General features: G+C 37.6%; 1 protein-coding gene across 2 annotated transcripts in view; it reads left to right on the top strand.

The window, feature by feature from the left end:
• LPIN2 (lipin 2) overlaps positions 1–18,057 on the top strand; it is a 57,259-nt gene that overhangs the window by 21,995 nt on the left and 17,207 nt on the right. For both annotated transcript variants that reach the window (XM_072411365.1, XM_072411364.1), the window contains exons 5-14: positions 1,013–1,120; positions 2,314–2,437; positions 3,184–3,523; positions 4,799–4,898; positions 6,182–6,369; positions 7,136–7,229; positions 7,713–7,782; positions 7,887–7,976; positions 8,623–8,702; positions 14,819–14,963. In XM_072411365.1, the coding sequence (XP_072267466.1) occupies positions 1,013–1,120; positions 2,314–2,437; positions 3,184–3,523; positions 4,799–4,898; positions 6,182–6,369; positions 7,136–7,229; positions 7,713–7,782; positions 7,887–7,976; positions 8,623–8,702; positions 14,819–14,963 (1,339 nt within the window). The remainder of the gene's footprint in view (positions 1–1,012; positions 1,121–2,313; positions 2,438–3,183; positions 3,524–4,798; positions 4,899–6,181; positions 6,370–7,135; positions 7,230–7,712; positions 7,783–7,886; positions 7,977–8,622; positions 8,703–14,818; positions 14,964–18,057) is intronic.

Here is an 18,057-nt window from a genome sequence, read left to right as displayed (position 1 = left end):
CATGAAGGCTGGAGAGGATACTCTTTCATCAGCGAAGCTGGGTGACCCAACAAACCTGATGTAAATCTGGTCCAGGATTCAAAACATTTACTAGCAAATGACTTTGAAGAAATTCATTCCAGGTTTGCTGGATCACCCAGCTTCACTGATGAAAGTGTATCTTCTCCAGCCTTAGAGAACTTTTAATAAATCAGCCCCAATGTGTACAGTTCTGTCGTCAACCACTAGATGGAGACATTTTCTATTAGTATTAGAGTTTGGACAAAGTTGTGAGTTTGTGATTCCCTATTTATTGTCTAATTCAAATTAACAAACATGCCAGCTATTGGAATTACTTTTACTCCCATCGTCCGGATTGAGTATAATTCTAAAGCCCACATATCTACTCACAGAAGGAGCATAATTCTAAAACCCATATATTTATTCAATAGAAAATAATTGATCAAAAGCTTAAAAAGAAACAGGCTTTTTTAGAGGTCATAAATTAAAGAAAAAAATCCTTTGCCAGCCTTTTCCCTATCAATATCGTAAGCTTAACATTGTTTATGCTGTTGACACTACTTCAGAAGTGGGCCACTGTAGGAACATTGTACTATGCATTAGGGCACAGTACTAGAGAAATATGCAATGTAAAACTTGTTTTTGAGCATTGGACATAAGATTGCAAAGACTACAATAGCCACAAGGTGTTGCTGACTGAACTCTCTAATGACCGTTTTCTTACCACTCCCAGCACAATGTATCAATTTAACATGTATTTTTGTATTATCGAGCAACAATGTAAAAAATGTAGTTAAATGTAATAGAATAAAGTATTTCTAATTTACTTTGATGGATTTATTTTATCGAAATTAAAAATTCATGCATTAAAAGAAAAGGATTTCTGCTAAGTAACATAACTATAAATGCTTTATGAACTGTTGGTGAAGGTATTATATGCTGGAAATGTATATGACTGATCATGCACAAAGCTACAGTATGGAATATTTTATACAACATTTTTGTTTTACAGATCATCTTCAGGCTCTACCTGTAGGGAGGAGGACTACAGAGAAACTTTTATCTGCCACTCATCTGATCACTACGCCTTGTCTGATGGAGACTGGTCTCCGCAAGATAGGTATTGAGCTCCACGTCTTTACCTGCTTTGTGGTGTACTAGACAACCAGCTTAGTCTTCCTGTAACATTTGTTTTGTGAAGAATTCAGATCTGCCTTTTTTCCCTGAACACATAATACTGATCTGCAATTTATGAATATTCCTCTATATGTTTAGTTGTGCAGTCTCCTGATCAGAAATCCCTTCCGAAGCCTAGGAATTGGCCTGCCCAGATTAGTGGGACCTGGTATTAGCTCAAATGTACAGGGTAGCAAGTGTCTGAATACTCTAATTGAAAATTACAAATGATATTTATGCCAGCTTTACAAACTACTACACTTACAGCAGCGCTTTGACCACATAGAAATGGAAGCCATACTTGCTATATACTGACCTCAATAAAAATATAGGCAAATAAAAGTGCGTATCCAAGGTTCACACTGATGGTGAGGTTATGGTCCATTCACCTCTTCCAGAAGCCCCTACCTCTCCAAACATGGTAGGATTTTCCTTGGGCAGTACCATAGGGAATGGAATACTGGTCACAGTGGTAAGTATCCATGCCACTCACTGACGGCAGCTGACAAATACCAGCTCTGCAGTTCCAGTGTTCGAATAGGTGGCAAGTTGCCAGCCGCAGGGAGCCGTATGGTGTGAACCTGCCTATAGGCTTCCTATTTTAAGCGTTTCTTTGGTCACAAATAAGTGTGTGTTTAATTGTTTATACTCTATATATAATGTATGTAGAGCCACAAGAATATAGAGAAACTAATATTCTGATGGATTTCTATTATGTACTTTTCACATGGCCCCTGCATTTTGCAGGTATACCTGACTGCATTTTTCTGGGTTAATGAAAATGTAAATGTCTTTCATTCAGTTGATACATTGCCTTTGTAGAACTCCTTGATGCAGAGTTTAGGAGCATGTTTACCAGTCTGCAATTCCTTGTTAAGGTCTTGTTTCAATAATGTTTACAGAAAAATGTTCTGGCAAAAGTTGTCATTATTTGCTTTTACTTACACTAAGTGCCATCCATGTTAGATGTGATTAGCCGCTGAATTCACGGTTTGAGTTGAAATAGTTCTACACCAGCTATTTTAAAGGTTTACTGGGCTTAAGAGAAACAAACTAAAGTGTACTTGATTTCTATGGAGAATGTGTGCTCTATATTCTTGTTTTAAGTGCATTTCTTTTACTCTCTTTTACTCTCAGTGGTTTTTCGCAGTCTATGGGTCCAAAGAGTGATTCAGAGCTGGAAGTTAAACCCACAGAGAATTTACTAAGAACAGAACCTCAGATGGAGTGGACATGGGGAGGCTTTCCTGAGTCTGCCAAGGTACAGCTATCTTTACAAGCTTTACAGCCTGAGACGTGGACAAATCGCCTCTCATATTTTGCAGTGAAGAGATATTACAGATCCTGCATACATACATAATTGTAAATCCAAATATTTGTTCAGCCTCGCCAAGAAATAAAGCTGATTTGGCCTTTAGTCAATAATTCCCATGATAAACAGTGAGAAAATCATAAACTGCTATTTGATAAAGACATGCATACAGAAAGTATATATATTTTTGTATTATCTTGATTCAAGAAGCCTTTATTCATTCTTACTGCTTCATATATTTATGGATTTAGTAGATATACATGGTTGTAGATTATCATTTAAATGATTGTATGTGTATCTGACATGAAAATAATGATTTATGCTAAACAGATGCCGAGATAGCATGGCAGTATAAGTTATAAAGAATGTACATTGAAATTGTGGAACAATACATCACTGTTATCACCCAGTATCAAATGTAACCTTAAACTGGCGGCATGTTGGATATGTTGCTCTTCTGCAATTGGGATAGAAATCCAATGTATGATTGGACTCTGCTTTCTTGTAGCTTGGAGAGGCCTAATCCCTCCACCACCAATAACTGTTGCTCACATTTCTTAATGGACTAGAATCTAGACTGGTAAAATGCAGTGGTCTACATTAAAAAAAACTGACAATTCAGGACTGCTGCAGTAGAAAAGAAGATAGCCAGAAAGTATTGTTTTATTTTTCTAACGAACTGTGTATATTTTTAGGTTTGGAAGAAGGAAAGGACTGATCACCCCCGGACAGCCACTGTTAAGGCCACAATTACTCCTTCTGAGAACACGCACTTTAGGGTGATCAGCTCTGAGGCCTTGTCAGGCACAGCTGAGGATTCATCCACTGAGGACTCTATTTGCACTGTACTAAAACCAGAACCACGATCTCACTCCATCAATGTTCCGATCAATCCAGACCAGATAACAGCTGAAACAACTGAAACCACCCCAACCTCTCCTTGTGTGCCAGAAGAAATCCTTCCCCAGGAGGCTACTGATATTGTGTCAGATACAAAGCCCTCATTAAAAACAGACTCTCCAACTAAGAAGAAAGGTATATATTACGCGTACATCAACCCATATTGGACAAATCTGAAATTCATGATGCCTAAGGCTTTTTACCCATATGACACAAATGTTGAAGATCAAATGGTATAGAATTCATTTGATGTCAGATTGACTATTTTCATAAGGGAATAATCAAAGCTGCAATTGCTAAACTATTTTTATGAGAATGCTAGTTTACCAGGCTGTCATGCTAATACTTTGCTTTTAATACTATCTGAGTCGTTGATGGGGAAACAAGCTGGTGATAAGGAATTCTTGCTTTCATTTACACTCTGCTTGACTATAGTCAGACATAGATCAGCAACTAGTATTTTAGAGGGAAGCCAACAACAGTACCCACATATTTCATTTATTAGCAGAGTCTCTTTTTTTCTCTGTTGTGCTTCCAACCATGGGGCAAGAGATATCTTGTCTCTGATGACTCTGTTGTAATTGAAGTATAAGTGCTTTTCCTGGTCTCCTGATGCTTGGCTCAGTCTAAATATAGCATGGTAAATCACATTCCCAAAACCAACATACTGCAAGTATGTCAGAAAAGTGTCTACGCTACTTATCTCTTTGCTTGTTTTTGTGTCAGTGACTCACAGTATAGAAAAAGTTAAAGCCTTAGAATAGTAATGAGAAAACTAGCATTTTGAAAAGAGATAGATTTTTATCTTTTTGTGAGTCCCTATAAACGGTACTTCCTGTCTTCTCCCTTTATTGTTTCCCAGTGATTGTACAAGCAAACTTGTCATTGAGAAAGGGGCACATTCTGCGACCATATCAAACAATTTAACTTGTGACATTTTAAATGCAGCATCTAGTTTAATATTGCCTCTTATCCTGTTGGCCTTCATTGCAGTCAACACATTAGATTCATTGCTGAAAATTGGTGGTACAAGAATGAATGAATGTATTTGCATAGAGAATAAGTGTTTAAAGAGTTTAAACTGTAATTCAATGTTTACTGGGTTAACTTAAAAGCAGTAAGAAAGCTTATCGCTGCCTGCCTTTCTAGAACCACCCTGCTTGTAACTAAATAGGCCAAATGTCTTCAATGACAGTGATTTTTTTACCTTTAGTCCCTGCTGGTAAAAGAAAACTTAATTACTTTATACTTAATTACTTAAAAACTTAATATTAATTTTTATATTTTAATAAATAATAAAAATAATACATGATAACAATATACATTGTCTGTAAGGTTGGTTCTACAGATTTTTTTGTGTGAATAACCTGAAAGCATTCACTTATTTACATTTGGTTTCAATCTACAAAGGGCTGAAGAAAAGAAGCCAGCATCAGGGCCCTGGTGATATTTATCTGGACGACTTGAATGTTTTGGAGCCTGAAGTGGCAGCACTTTATTTTCCTAAAAGGTATGGCTGTACAAACTGCTTAAACAGACAAGCTTTTTGTATGATCACCAGGAAGTTGATGTGTGTTTACTGTATGTGTGTGTATGTATATATATATATATATATATATATATATATATATATATATATATATATATAATATTTGTACACCCACACATGTATGTATGTATGGGAATTGGCTCACCATGTTTTTATAAAATGTGTTTTGTGTTATGTACACTCTTGCATTAACCTCTCATGCCATATGAGGGTAGGGTATTTATTTTTTTATTATGGCACAATGTGTGCCATTTTAACACCCCTTGCATGCTTCTTTAGTTGGGAAGTGCAAGTGTCAAGTATTAATGGGATTCTGGTTTTCATCATCTCTACATGCACGATAACAGATTCATTTTCCCAGCCATTTACTAGCAGAACAAACCTATTAGGCTATAACTTGCTGTCAAAACAAAGATGTACAGCCATGAGGTTTTATGTATCAGCATCTTGTCCTTGAAATGTTCCAAAATTATTTAAATCTAACCTCAGGTGTACAATAACACAATGGCTTTATCAGTCTCCCACGTCTTTGTGAAGAACTTTTGGCTCCTCTTTACAAGATTGCTTTAGTGCATTGAGGCTTGGATACATTCGTATATCCACAGCTCTCAATGTCTCGCCACAGTATTTTGCTCAGGTTGAGGCCTGGACTGGTCTTTAGAGATACAAAAAGGCTTTTGCATGTGATACTTGGCCTATTTTATAAAAACAAAAAACAAACAAAACAGAAACAATGATCTTCAGATAGACAAAACCGCCTCCTAGCAACCCTTCCAAACAAGCCATACTTTTCAGTCGTTTTCTAATTGTACTTTCAAGAAGTAAACATTTTAAATATCTACCTCTATCCAAGACCCGTAGAGTCTGAATTTTTGAAAGTTCTCTAATCATTGCATGGTCTGATCTGGCTTGGCAACGGTCTTGAATGCTTTCCACTTTCTCACTGTAAAAAGATAAACTTCAGATTGTTTGGAAATGGCCATAAAGCTCTTCAAAGATTGATTGGCAGCAACAGTTGTTTCTTTCAGATTATTGCTGATGTCTGAATGCTCCAGACCATCAAACTGCTTAAACTTCTGCTTTTATAGAGGAGGACACACTTGCTGATAATCAAATGATTAGCAATACCTGGCTGCAAAAATGCTGGTGTATGCACCATCTTCTTTGTGAGCTTAGACAATATACATTACATAAATGATCCTATTTTAAAGCTTTAACACTAGGATAATATAATTGTATTGCAGTGAATCGGATCCAGGTTCAAGGCAATGGATGGAGTCCGACATTCTCTCAGGCTCCCAGTCCCCCCAGTCTGTGGGTAGTGCTGCTGCAGATAGTGGAACAGAATGCCTCTCAGATTCAGCCATGGACTTGCCTGACGTAACACTTTCCCTTTGTGGAGGCCTAACTGAGAATGGAGAGATTTCTAAAGGTTAGTTGTACCGGCAACGGACAGCCACAAGGCGGACTTTTTCCCCTGCAGCAGCCCCAGTAAATGAGTCTATTTTATTAGTATGATTTTTAAGGGGCAAAAAAACTTGTCGTTTCGTTTGCTTCCTGCAAGCTATTTTTCTGTGTGCAGTGTTACTAATTACACTGGCATATGCTGGCTGTTCGTGGAAGAATGCTTCACAGGGACCAGATGACATGATTGAATTTTGCCTACTGCAGCTGAGCTAATCTGAAGCTTAGAAGTTATATAACAAGCAGTCTCCAGCTGTGCAAAGATTTAGGCCCCAGCCTACCATTTAGACTTGCCCAGCTTCACGTGAACTGTGTTATTGAATGTTTATTTACTAGTTAAAATATTTGGCGCTTTTCCTTTAACAATTATATCTTGTGTGATTTCTGAAAAATAAAGGACAGAATGTAGTGAGGAAAGTCAGTAAAGAAAGTGCACTAAATAGTAACCCGATTTTCAGCAGAAAACTGTTGATGATTTTTTAAGGTTTTCCATGGGTTGTTGCCCTTTTGTCTATCTGCTAGACTGCCTTATATATTTTACAGGACAGTAACTGATTGGTGGTGGTGCTGGGGTCTTAGTTTCAGACATGCTTTTTTGACATCAGCACTTCCAATATCCTGTATGAGCCTTACGAGGACTGGATATGGGAGCAATCTCCCCAGTGGAGTGACGGAGAATGATGGAATGAATGGAGAAGATAAAAACCTGACAATTTTATTTTTTCTTCCCCCAGAGAAATTCAAGGAGCACATCATCACATATCAAGAGTTTGCAGAAAACCCAGGAATAATTGACAATCCTAATCTAGTTGTGAGGATATATAACAGGTAATACACAGTAAACCAGAATATCCCAAGTATTTCTGGCCATTGCCTGTATTGTTGCTTTCTTAGTCTCCATTATTGAACATATTACAGACTGGGAATTTTGTTCCCAGTTTGAGGAAGGAAAATTCAATAGAAAAAAAGCAAGAGAAGAGAATGTTTACCATGCATTATTGTGTTCCTGTCAGCAATGTATCGTTGTACAGACTACATGTATGGTATATTCTAAAGCTACATGGAGCTTAGGAAAATTATTTGGTTGTTCTTTGCTGAATGTAAAAGTAACATCCTTATTGTTTGTATTAAACAACACCGGCCCATACATAGGCCAATACACCCCTGATATACAGCAAAGACGAGGCTGGGCCACTCTTTAAAGACATAGATCTTGGGCTTTTTTTTTTTTTTTTTTTTTTATGAGCAGCATATCTATGTTTACCCGTATTATGATTGCTTTGATAACCTTACTAAGCATTTGTTTTGCAGGTACTATAACTGGGTATTGGCAGCTCCTATGATCCTGAGTTTGCAAGTATTTCAGAAGAATTTACCCAAGGTTAATATGTTAAATTTTGTGATCCATGGCATGTTTAATGTTCATACCCCAATTTTTGTTTATACATTTTTTTAACCTTTTATATATTTAATTTTGTTTCTTAGAATACTATTGAATCCTGGGTAAAAGAAAAGATGCCAAAGAAATCTGGAAGATGGTGGTTCTGGCGCAAGAAAGATAGTCTGGTTAAACAGGTAACCCAATGTTGATTTCTGAACTGGATAATAAGAGCATGCTTACATAACTGCAATTGTATCTTCCTAAGATGATACCCTTTCTCACCGAGGTGTTTACTGTACTCCTCTCAGAAGCAATGTTTTATTCAAACCTGAAAGATGGGCAGACACAGGCAGTGAGGCACTGAATTTTGCCAGCTAGGATTTAATAAATGGCGGTGGTCACTGTAGTTGAAGTAGGATATTGTGCACCTAATTGAGGGGGTTTTAGCTTGAGATAGTTTAGAGACTTAAATGTATAGTGGCAGTAGATGCAGGTTGAAATTTGTATTGCAAGTTTTTTGCGGTCTGTTTCTTCACTCCCTGTCCCAGAGATAAAATAAATATTCCAAAAGTAATGTAAATCAGCATTGTAAAAAGTTGTCTTTTATAATGTGTCCCTAGTCTGTGAAAAGTGTCTTCCTTTCTTGCCACAGCTCGGAAATTCTGGATTTTCTCTCAATGTCTTTTGGTGACAGCAGTGGGATGAATATTCTGTCTGGGCACTTAAACAGCTGTTTTGCCTTTACTGTATGGTTGCTTTTATATTGAGTTAAACGTAAGGTTAAGGTAGTATGACTATCATCACTGATATTATTTATTTTGCCTTTTTTTCCTTTTACAGCCAGACACAAAGGAAGAGAAACTGGACACAGAAGTGGCTAATGAGCAAGTGTCAGAAATCAAGGCGCCATCTTCTATCCGGTAACTGTTCTATGTAGAAATATTGTGCAAATGCAGATTTTGATGCCTAATGTACTGTTTTTTTTTTTTATTAGTATATTTTGGACAATCGTTGGTTCTGTGCAGTCCTGTTTTTCAGTAATGTGAAATATGTACCTGGGGAAAAAAATTGACTGAAATGTTAGGAAAATGTAAATTTTAAATGAAAATTCTAAATTGTAAAATTTAGACTTGTAATCCCTAAGTGTACTTGTAAGCCACAAGATGTAATTAGACTGAGAGCTACCCCATTACTTCAGGTCCCGAACTTTTGTTAAGGATGGACATTTGAATACGTCAAAAGCTGCGTACACACCTGCAATTTTTCTCGTTGGAAAGGATCTTTCACAATCCTTTCCAACGAGAAAAGACTGCACGATGCATGAACGATGCTGTACATACAGCACCGTTCATGCTCTATGGAGAGGGGAGGGGGAGAGTGACGGAGCGGCACCCTGCTGCGCGCTCTCCCCTTCCCTTTCATTAGGATCGGTCGTCGTCCATCGTCCATGGATCCGCCAGGACGGTCGTCGGACGATGGACGACGACCGACTGTACACACGGCAGATTTTCGCCCGATAATTGGCCGATACCGATTATCGGGCGAGAAAAATTTGCCGTGTGTACGCAGCTTTAGTTGCAGCTTTATCTCCAGGTTGAGTACATTATTTACTGGGACAATCATTATATACGCTTGGGTACAATGAGCGCTATCAGACCTGGTCTCTTTATTCCATTGTGCACTGAAAACAATGCATAGACTAATGTCATTATTTAGAAGGGGAATATTGGTAGATTTTTTTTCTTTGCTACACCAGTTCAGTAGTAGTAGCAAGTATTTTGCTTATTAGACTACTGTTGTCACAAATAAATATTGCACTATTACCAAAAATAATCTGAAATAACCAAATTCTAATCATGAGACCAGCTTGGTTTGCTTAGGATTGGTTGCTAGGGCGCAGAACAGTTGATTATAATTTTGAAAGATGAAACCTACTGTCTCCCGAACGTTTAAATTCCACTATTCATGTTAAACTAACAGTCATTTCCATCAGTTGACCTTTCCAGCACAATAATAGATCTGTACAAATAGTGACTTTTTTCTGTAGAAGCCATGTTATTATGACTTATTCAATAGATATTTGGTTATGACAGAAAAAGCAAACAAAGCTGGGAAGCTGCTTTTCCTCATTGCCCTTTTTGGAGTGATCAAGCTAACAGCATTTCATAAAAGAACTGGTAATTGACTTTTACTTTCCATTGGCTCCTGTTCAGACTCATGCCTGGAGGACTTCCATGCACCTGAAAAAAAGGCACTTGTTAGAGGAATTAAACAGTGGCCTGATGTTAGTACTTACTGTTAACACCTGTTTTGTGTTTCATGTGGCATTTTGTTTTTTTTTTAAAGACCATATAGGGTCGTATGCTCCTATGTTGGCCTGTGACCATACATGATAGGAAAAAAAACAAAAAACAATGCTAATGCAGATTAAAAGTGAAACAAGTTCATTAAAAATTTTATTAGCATGGATCTAAAGTGCCCTTAACATGAAACCGTGTTTAACCTAACCCAAATCTCCCCATAAATGTGCTATTTATTTATTTCGGTCCCCTAAGGTTTATTGAAGCTATCTTGACAGTATAAAGTAAAATGGCTTTTCAGCACCATAGAGAAAAGGAAGTGAGTCCCAGTATGTTCTCTGTAATGACACTTGGCTCATGTATCAATTGACAATCCTACCTTTGCATATAGTGTTGTATGGTCAGTGACTTGCCATCATGTATAGTACAATGAGCACAGGTGATTTTTCAAGTCTTTATAGATGTGACTTTTGACTATGTTTATCAAATCTTGAAAATGTAGCTTTCATCGACTAGGTTTCTGCAATGTGTTTGACAGATCAGTAATTTTTACCAGTTTTGCTTGTTTTTTTAACATACGGAAAAATCTCCTTATACAGATTTTACAACCAAACTAAAGCCTAAACAGTTTTACTGTGAATTTTGATATTGCTGTCCCATGATTCGCTGCTATGGGTTTATTTTTTTTTTTATTAGGCGATTTAAAGCTCAAAAGTTCAGTCTTTTCACCCAATCTCCCCTTGGTCCAGTAACCCCCCCTAGCATTTTAATTCTCTCCGTATTTCCATGCAAAAAGCGTTTACATTTTATTTTTGCATGAAAATTTATTTTACATTGTAGGCTATACCTCTTAGGCATAATTCACCGAAATATGTCCCAACATTTAATATTAAACTTTAAATAAAAAAATCTTTTTTATTTCTTTTAAATTTAAAATTTCTTTGTTTTGGACTCAATACAGCTATTTTGTATCGAATCCAATACAAAATTATTTGAATTTCCTGACGCTCCTCCCGCCCGCACTGGAGAACGTCTCCGCAGTCACCGGCTGAAGATCAGAGAGGAAAGACATGTCCCCAAGACCTGCAGGGGCCAGCAGGACGATGGGGGAAGTCAACAGAGCAAGGTAAGTGGGTTTTTTTAAGTTTAAATCGGCCCCGAATGTGACTCAGGATTACCATATTTTGCATGGTAAATCCACCCCGAGTCACACTCGGGAATACTGCTACGGGGGTTAATTATAATAAGTTTAAGTAATTAATCAAACAGCAAAAAATCTCAACATTCCCAGTTGGCGGTGAGAGAGGAATTCTGTTTTCCTTGAATACTGCCTCTGTAGCTGGCAAGTTGCTTCTGTCGCCACACCACAGCTGCAAGCTTTTCTTATTTGATCTGAGCAAGAATTTTGGCAAGAAGACACATAGTGAGAGGAGACGGGAGAGGACTCTACAATTGTGGAAGAAGGAAGATAAGACTGGAGTTAAATTTAAACGAAATGAGAATGCAGCTTCCAGTTTTAAAATTTTTTTACCACTATTGTTTTTCCTGAATGCTTTACTAAAGTGTGGTCATTAGTAAATGGGGACGCACTGTGACACTGCTCTCCCTTGGTTTGCTTCCTATCTGTCTGACCGCTTCTTTTTTAAGTTTCTATCAATGGTAACTCCTTCTCACCCACTCTCCTCCCTGTTGGTGTTCCCCAGGGGTCAGTCCTTAGACCGGTTCTCTTTTCTCTGTACACCTCCTCTCTCGGTAGTCTCATATCCTCCTTACAGGCTGGACAGTACCATCTGGCTGGCTTACAGTACCATCTGTATGCTGATGACACTCAAATTTATCTGTCCACCCCTGACCTGTCTCCCTCACTCCTGGATAAGGTCTCATGCTGCCTGTCAGCCATCTCCTCATGGATGTCTGACCGATTCCTGAAACTCAACCTGGATAAAACAGAACTCATCATCATCCCCCCCTGACATATCTAACTGTTAACAACACTGTTATTCGGCCCTCTTCTCAGGCACGATGTCTTGGTGTCACCTTTGACTCGGCCCTCTCATTTACCCCCCATATTCAGAACATTTCCAGGTCCTGTCACCTTCACCTACGCAATATCGCCAAAATACGCCCCTACCTGTCCCCTGAGACCACCAAACTCCTTGTACATGCTCTCATCATCTCCCGTCTGGACTACTGTAACATTCTTCTCGCTGGTATTCCACTAACCTGACTCTCTCCTCTACAATCTATCATGAATGCTGCAGCCAGACTCCATTTCACCTTAGAATCAAATTCAAGCTCCTGTGCTTTGCCTTCAAATCCCTACACAGTTATTGTCCCACTTAAATTTCTGACATGGTTAAAAAATACTCCCCCTGCCGCTCTCTCCGCTCCTCCAATGACCTACTAATGACTTCCTCACTCATAACCTCATCACACGCACGGTTACAAGACTTCTCTAGAGCTGCTCCAACTCTCTGGAATGGTCTTCCTCGTCCTATTCGGCTTGCTCCTACTTTCTGCTCATTTAAAAGAGCGCTCAAAACCCATTTTTTCAAACTTGCCTACCCCTCCTCTGCTGCATCTCTTTGCAGATCTCTACACTGGCTTCCATTCCACCTTCGAATCAAATTCAAGCTCCTGTTCTTTGCCTTCAAATCCCTACACAGGTATTGTCCCACTTACATTTCTGACATGGTAAAAAAAAGTACTCCCCAGCCGCTCGCTCCGCTCCTCCAATGACCTAATAATGACTTCCTCACTCATACCCTCATCACAAGCACGGATGCAAGACTTCTCTAGAGCTGCCCCAACTCTCTGGAATGGTCCACCTCGTTCTTTTTGGCTTTCTCCTACTTTCTGCTCATTTAAAGGAGCAAAACCTATTTTTTCAAACTTGCCTACCCATCTTCTGTCTTTTGAAACCATCACTACTTCCCACCACTACATATCTCCCATCCTATTGTGTGTGAAATTCCCTCACCTACTAGATTGTAAGCTCTTCGGGACAGGGTCCTCTCCTCCTGTATCACTGTCTGTATTAGTCTGTCATTTGCAATCCCTATTTATTGTACAGCGCTGTGTAATATGTTGGCGCTATATAAATCCTGTTTAATATTAATAATAATAATAATAATAATAATTGTCATTTGTAGTTGTTAAATGTTTTGACCTCTAACTTTTCTTTCAGGAACAGCCTGTGGTTATCCACGCTTTTCTATTTAGTTTCTGCTAGTACATTGCCCACTTGAACTTTTATGTTTGCTTACGTAATCCATTCTATGTGTGGCTTTCAGATTCTTAAACATCTGTAACACATATTTTTAAAGGGAATGACCATAAAAATTGAAGGCTTTTCAAGTCAACTTGGGCTTAGAAAAGGAAGGTTGAATGGCTGTTAGACTGCAGACAACTAGTGATAAAAATAATTAATGCAGATGCAATCTCTGGATTAGAGCTAAACAATCCAGCACAATCTGACTTTATTTTGTATTTGGTTGGACTGCTGTGTGTTTTTTAAGGATCCTGCTTAGGACCATAAACTTCATGCTAACAGCCTTTATCGTTTGTAGGAGAAAGAACCTTTGATTCCCGGTATCTGTGTTTTACAATCTGTTTTATTAAGATGATAGCTTAGCTTTTTATAAAAGCCATCAAGTTTAAATGATAAAATCACCTGTATGATGTTGGTTCCAAAACTGCTTACTATGGATCACAATGATAATAAATTGGTTGCCTGCAGCAAGCTTCCTTGTCTCTCTAGATATCAAAAAATGTATATGAGGCTGATACCTATTACTGACAACAGAGGTTAGTCTCTAGTCATGTGGTTTAATTGCCAAGAGATCAGGACTATGCAAGTGATTGTTTACACATTCCACACACCTATCTCTATCTTTGAGTTGTGAATAAAGTTTGTTTTTTTTTAATGGTAATTTTTATTAATCATACAATAAAAACAAACGCAATCCTAAGTAACCAGGAAGAGAGGAAACGTGAGATACATACATACATACATACATACATACATACAAACATACACAGGTTAAAAAAAACATGAAGTGGTGTCAAAATAACTGTCAACTCAATACAACCTGGACTGTTGCAATTAATTTACAGAAACAAGTATCAATATTACATTTAGGGTGAGCAAACCAGGACAACCAATGGGCATAATACTTAACCGCCTGGTCACAATTATAGGCAAACATTTTTTTCACATTGCCCTTGCATAATAAACTTATATATGATCTCCGAAACATTAAGTACTTCCATATGTCTCCAATATCCCGCTATAGCCTGTATGGTGGCGCATCAACAGTGAGTAACAAAAAACCTATATACCACTTGGTAGGTTTCAATATTGGGTAATATCTAAAGTTAGGATTCCTGTGCTGCAAAGTACAAACCATTTTATCACTTGTAGAAACAAAGAATAAAATACACTTCCACTCTGTCCAGTATGCATAATCCTGTGTAGACAATTCTTTTTATGCTTGCTAGGACTCGTTTCTGTATGAAATCATAAAAAAAAAATGTCTAATGATGCACGAGAGAATAGATGTATGCTCGCTCATGGGTTATACTTCGTGTTGCATGAAATAGCTTAAGAACATCTGTAGCAGGATGTGGCACCTATCCTCATTGGGGTAATTGATTTAAAGCATAAGCTTACTCCTTGTCAGTAGAATAAACATATTATGAATGTATAGTGACTCCTATATTGTGCATTTTCATAGGCCTTCTGCTGAAGATAATTCTTCAAGTGATGAAGATTCAATGGAGTTGAAGCAGATAAAAATTGAGGCTGCTCATGTGGAACAACTGAGTCACAGCAGTGCTATGTCTTATCGTAAGACCTTACGTTTATCATCAGAGCAAATAGTATGTATCCTTTTCTTCACTGCCTTGTAGAATTTATATTGTTATATAAAGCTTTTATGAATGTCTAGCTAACCATTTTGTAACCAAAGTTTAAGTCCTATCGACCAGATCAAATTTAAAAGTGTCAGTTATCTTGACAGTAATCCTAATTTGTCTGACACTGGGTCTAAGAATTGGAAGCACATATTCCAAGTTATCTGCATAAAGGTTAAGATCCACACTGCAAGGGTGTTTCACATTTTACTTGTGACTAATGAAGTCATATTACAGTCCCAAAGGGGTTAATAACACAGATGACCTCTCTGCTGTAGTACAGCTATCTGACTTTGTATTTTCCTTTTTTTGCTTTGTGAAGTTTTTTTCTATATAAGTTAATATTAAAGAAGCAAATAAGAGTATAGTGACTAAAGGTTCCAATGACAAACTCTGTTGGTAAGTTATGTTTCATCAATGAACTGGTTAGTTTTCTGTGACCAGTTTATTTTCGAAATGTCCATGTTAAAACCAAAGCAAAAATGAAGATTGAGTAACCACAGGCAATTGCATGAAAAAAACACTGCTTCTCTGGTGAAACCAAGGAATCCTTGGCAGTTTAATTTATGCAAGATTAAATATCTTTTCAATGCTCAAAAAAACAGAGGCATTAAACTCCTTTCACACAGCATACAATGTGAGGGATCAGCAGTGGCCACAAATGCCAGGTACAGAACCAACCTCCTAACCATCCCTTGATTTTCTTCTTTGAAAATAATCAAGCCTATTTTGAATGGCACACTGCTATATACCTGGATCTCTGTTTATGTTGCAGTCTAAAAAGCCTTTAAAGAAAAAAGGGCATGGATTTGCCATATTAACATGGAGTAATGGGAAAGCCAAATCAGGCAGGGAGAAGTGACTGCCCCAACACTATTCACCCTTAATTCCCCAAAATATGTTGGAGGATGCCAGCAGGAAAATTGTCCATACCAGTGTACACTTGCAGCAGTATAGCTCTTAAGCTTTATAACATTCCATTTTCAAACTGCTTGTCACCAGATTCCTCTGGTACTCTTTAGATTCATTTTTTGCCCTTATATATACAGGGGAGGGTTTTGGGTAAAAGTGATGACAAGATTAAATCTGAAGTTTATTTGGTTAATATGTTTGCATTCCCTGATCCATCCCTTCCTCTATGAACATGCTAATGACCTCTTTAAATAAAATCTTCCCATTTACATATTGTTAAACGCAATGATGTCGTCACTGAGTTTCTTGGCTTATTCTCTGTTTTACCCCCCAGTAATTTAGTTACCATTTCTTTCCCCAACCTATTGTATACATTACGCTTCCCCAATCTCTTAACTGGACTGGTGATATTATTTGATGTAATGCTGGCAGGAATGATTGATGGTGGCAAGGGAGGTGGTTGTCATAAATATATATATATATATATATATATATATATGGTACCTTGGTATAAGTCCTTAATCCCTTCCAGATTCTTTGACTTATACCAAACAGGACTTATACCAAACAAATTTTTCCCAAAAGAAATAAAAGGAAAATGATTAATTTGTTCCCATGAAAAAAAAGTCCTTTTGTTATTGGCATAATATATATTGATGGGGCTGTATGAAATATTTTAAACACCACTTAATACTAAAATACATATATACAAAAGCAATTAAATGAAATAAATGAAAATTTAACCTCACTTTACCTTGCTGAGAAGAGTCGAGTGCCTCCTATGTGCTGAGAAGGGAGGAGGAGGAGATGTTGTACTTCACAGAGAGTTATAGCGCGGGTTGTTCACTGAATGATAGCAACTGGCGTTCTGACGCTCGTGGGCAGTCGTGGCTGCCTACAATAGAGGTAAAAAAGGGTAGCGCGCAGTGTTATCACTCATTTTGACCCATACAAGTTCGAGCAAATAGGTTGTATACCAAGCATTTTTCGTGTCCAAACAGGACTTATACCAAGGTGGACTTATTCCAAAGCGGACTTATACTGAGGTACCATTGTGTGTGTGTGTATAAATATGTGTGTGTATGTGTGTGTATATATATTATAATGCCTTTATGATTAACTGTAAGAACAGAAATCCATTGAAAGCGGGGGACAGGCTGGGTTGTTAGTTTAAACAAGGGTTAAATTATGGTGGAAGTCTTCCACCTTTTCCAGTCTTCTGCAGCTTCTAATACACATTGAGACACTCTACAATGTACATATCAGAGTAAACATCTGTAGCCTGTACAATATGTAACTGTTCACAACTGAATGTAATGTTAAAGTTGAGCTTTAAACCTAATTTTCCAAACGAAAAGACATATTGGATAGACTGATCTTTTATCTTAAACATGTGCTATAGCCGTAATGCCTTTAGGCATTGAAAGAAACTGAGATGACAAGCTGGGTTTAGGACCTAGATAAATAAATCCTACATTTTATAAAGAGTATGGCATGCATGTGCTGTGCTGTGCAAGAAGAAAGGGGAATTGCCTCTGTAAAGAGGCCAGACAGCACAAGATTTAGTTCTGGCTTTTAGCTAATGCATATGGAACGATGTCATAATCTCTTTAATAATGCTGAGTATTTTTCCTGTCACCGAATACTTCCTCTACCTTCTGTAGCACCAGGTACACTTCTACTTGGATTATAAATGAAGCCAGTCTTGTGATGCTACAGGTGCCCTTGCACAGCACAGTAACCACCAAGGATGGCACAGACTAAATGATACAGCAAAGGCCCCCTAACAATTATAGGTAATATTCTTAATAGGCACTATGTATAGGAATTTTTAAATGGATGCCAACATCATATGTTTTGTTTTCATTTTATTGTATATATGAACAATAAAAAAGTGCCATTTATCATCACATTATAGTTTAAAAAGTAAATATACAGCTATTCACGTTTGATATATTTGATATATCATATATAATACAATACTACAATCTGCAAACTACAGGGTTGTATAGTAAACCAAGACAAGATTTTGGACTCGCAGTACCACTGTAGATGATAATCCGCTTGGCCATTCAACAGTACCACTTTAGATGACGCGTTTTATAGAACATCGTCTGGTTCACGGTACTTGGAAGTTGTATGGAAAAAA

This window comes from Pyxicephalus adspersus, chromosome 5 (genome assembly GCF_032062135.1).
Source record: "Pyxicephalus adspersus chromosome 5, UCB_Pads_2.0, whole genome shotgun sequence".
In the NCBI taxonomy this organism is placed as follows: Eukaryota; Metazoa; Chordata; class Amphibia; order Anura; family Pyxicephalidae; genus Pyxicephalus; species Pyxicephalus adspersus.
This window is presented reverse-complemented; position numbering and strand designations above follow the sequence as displayed.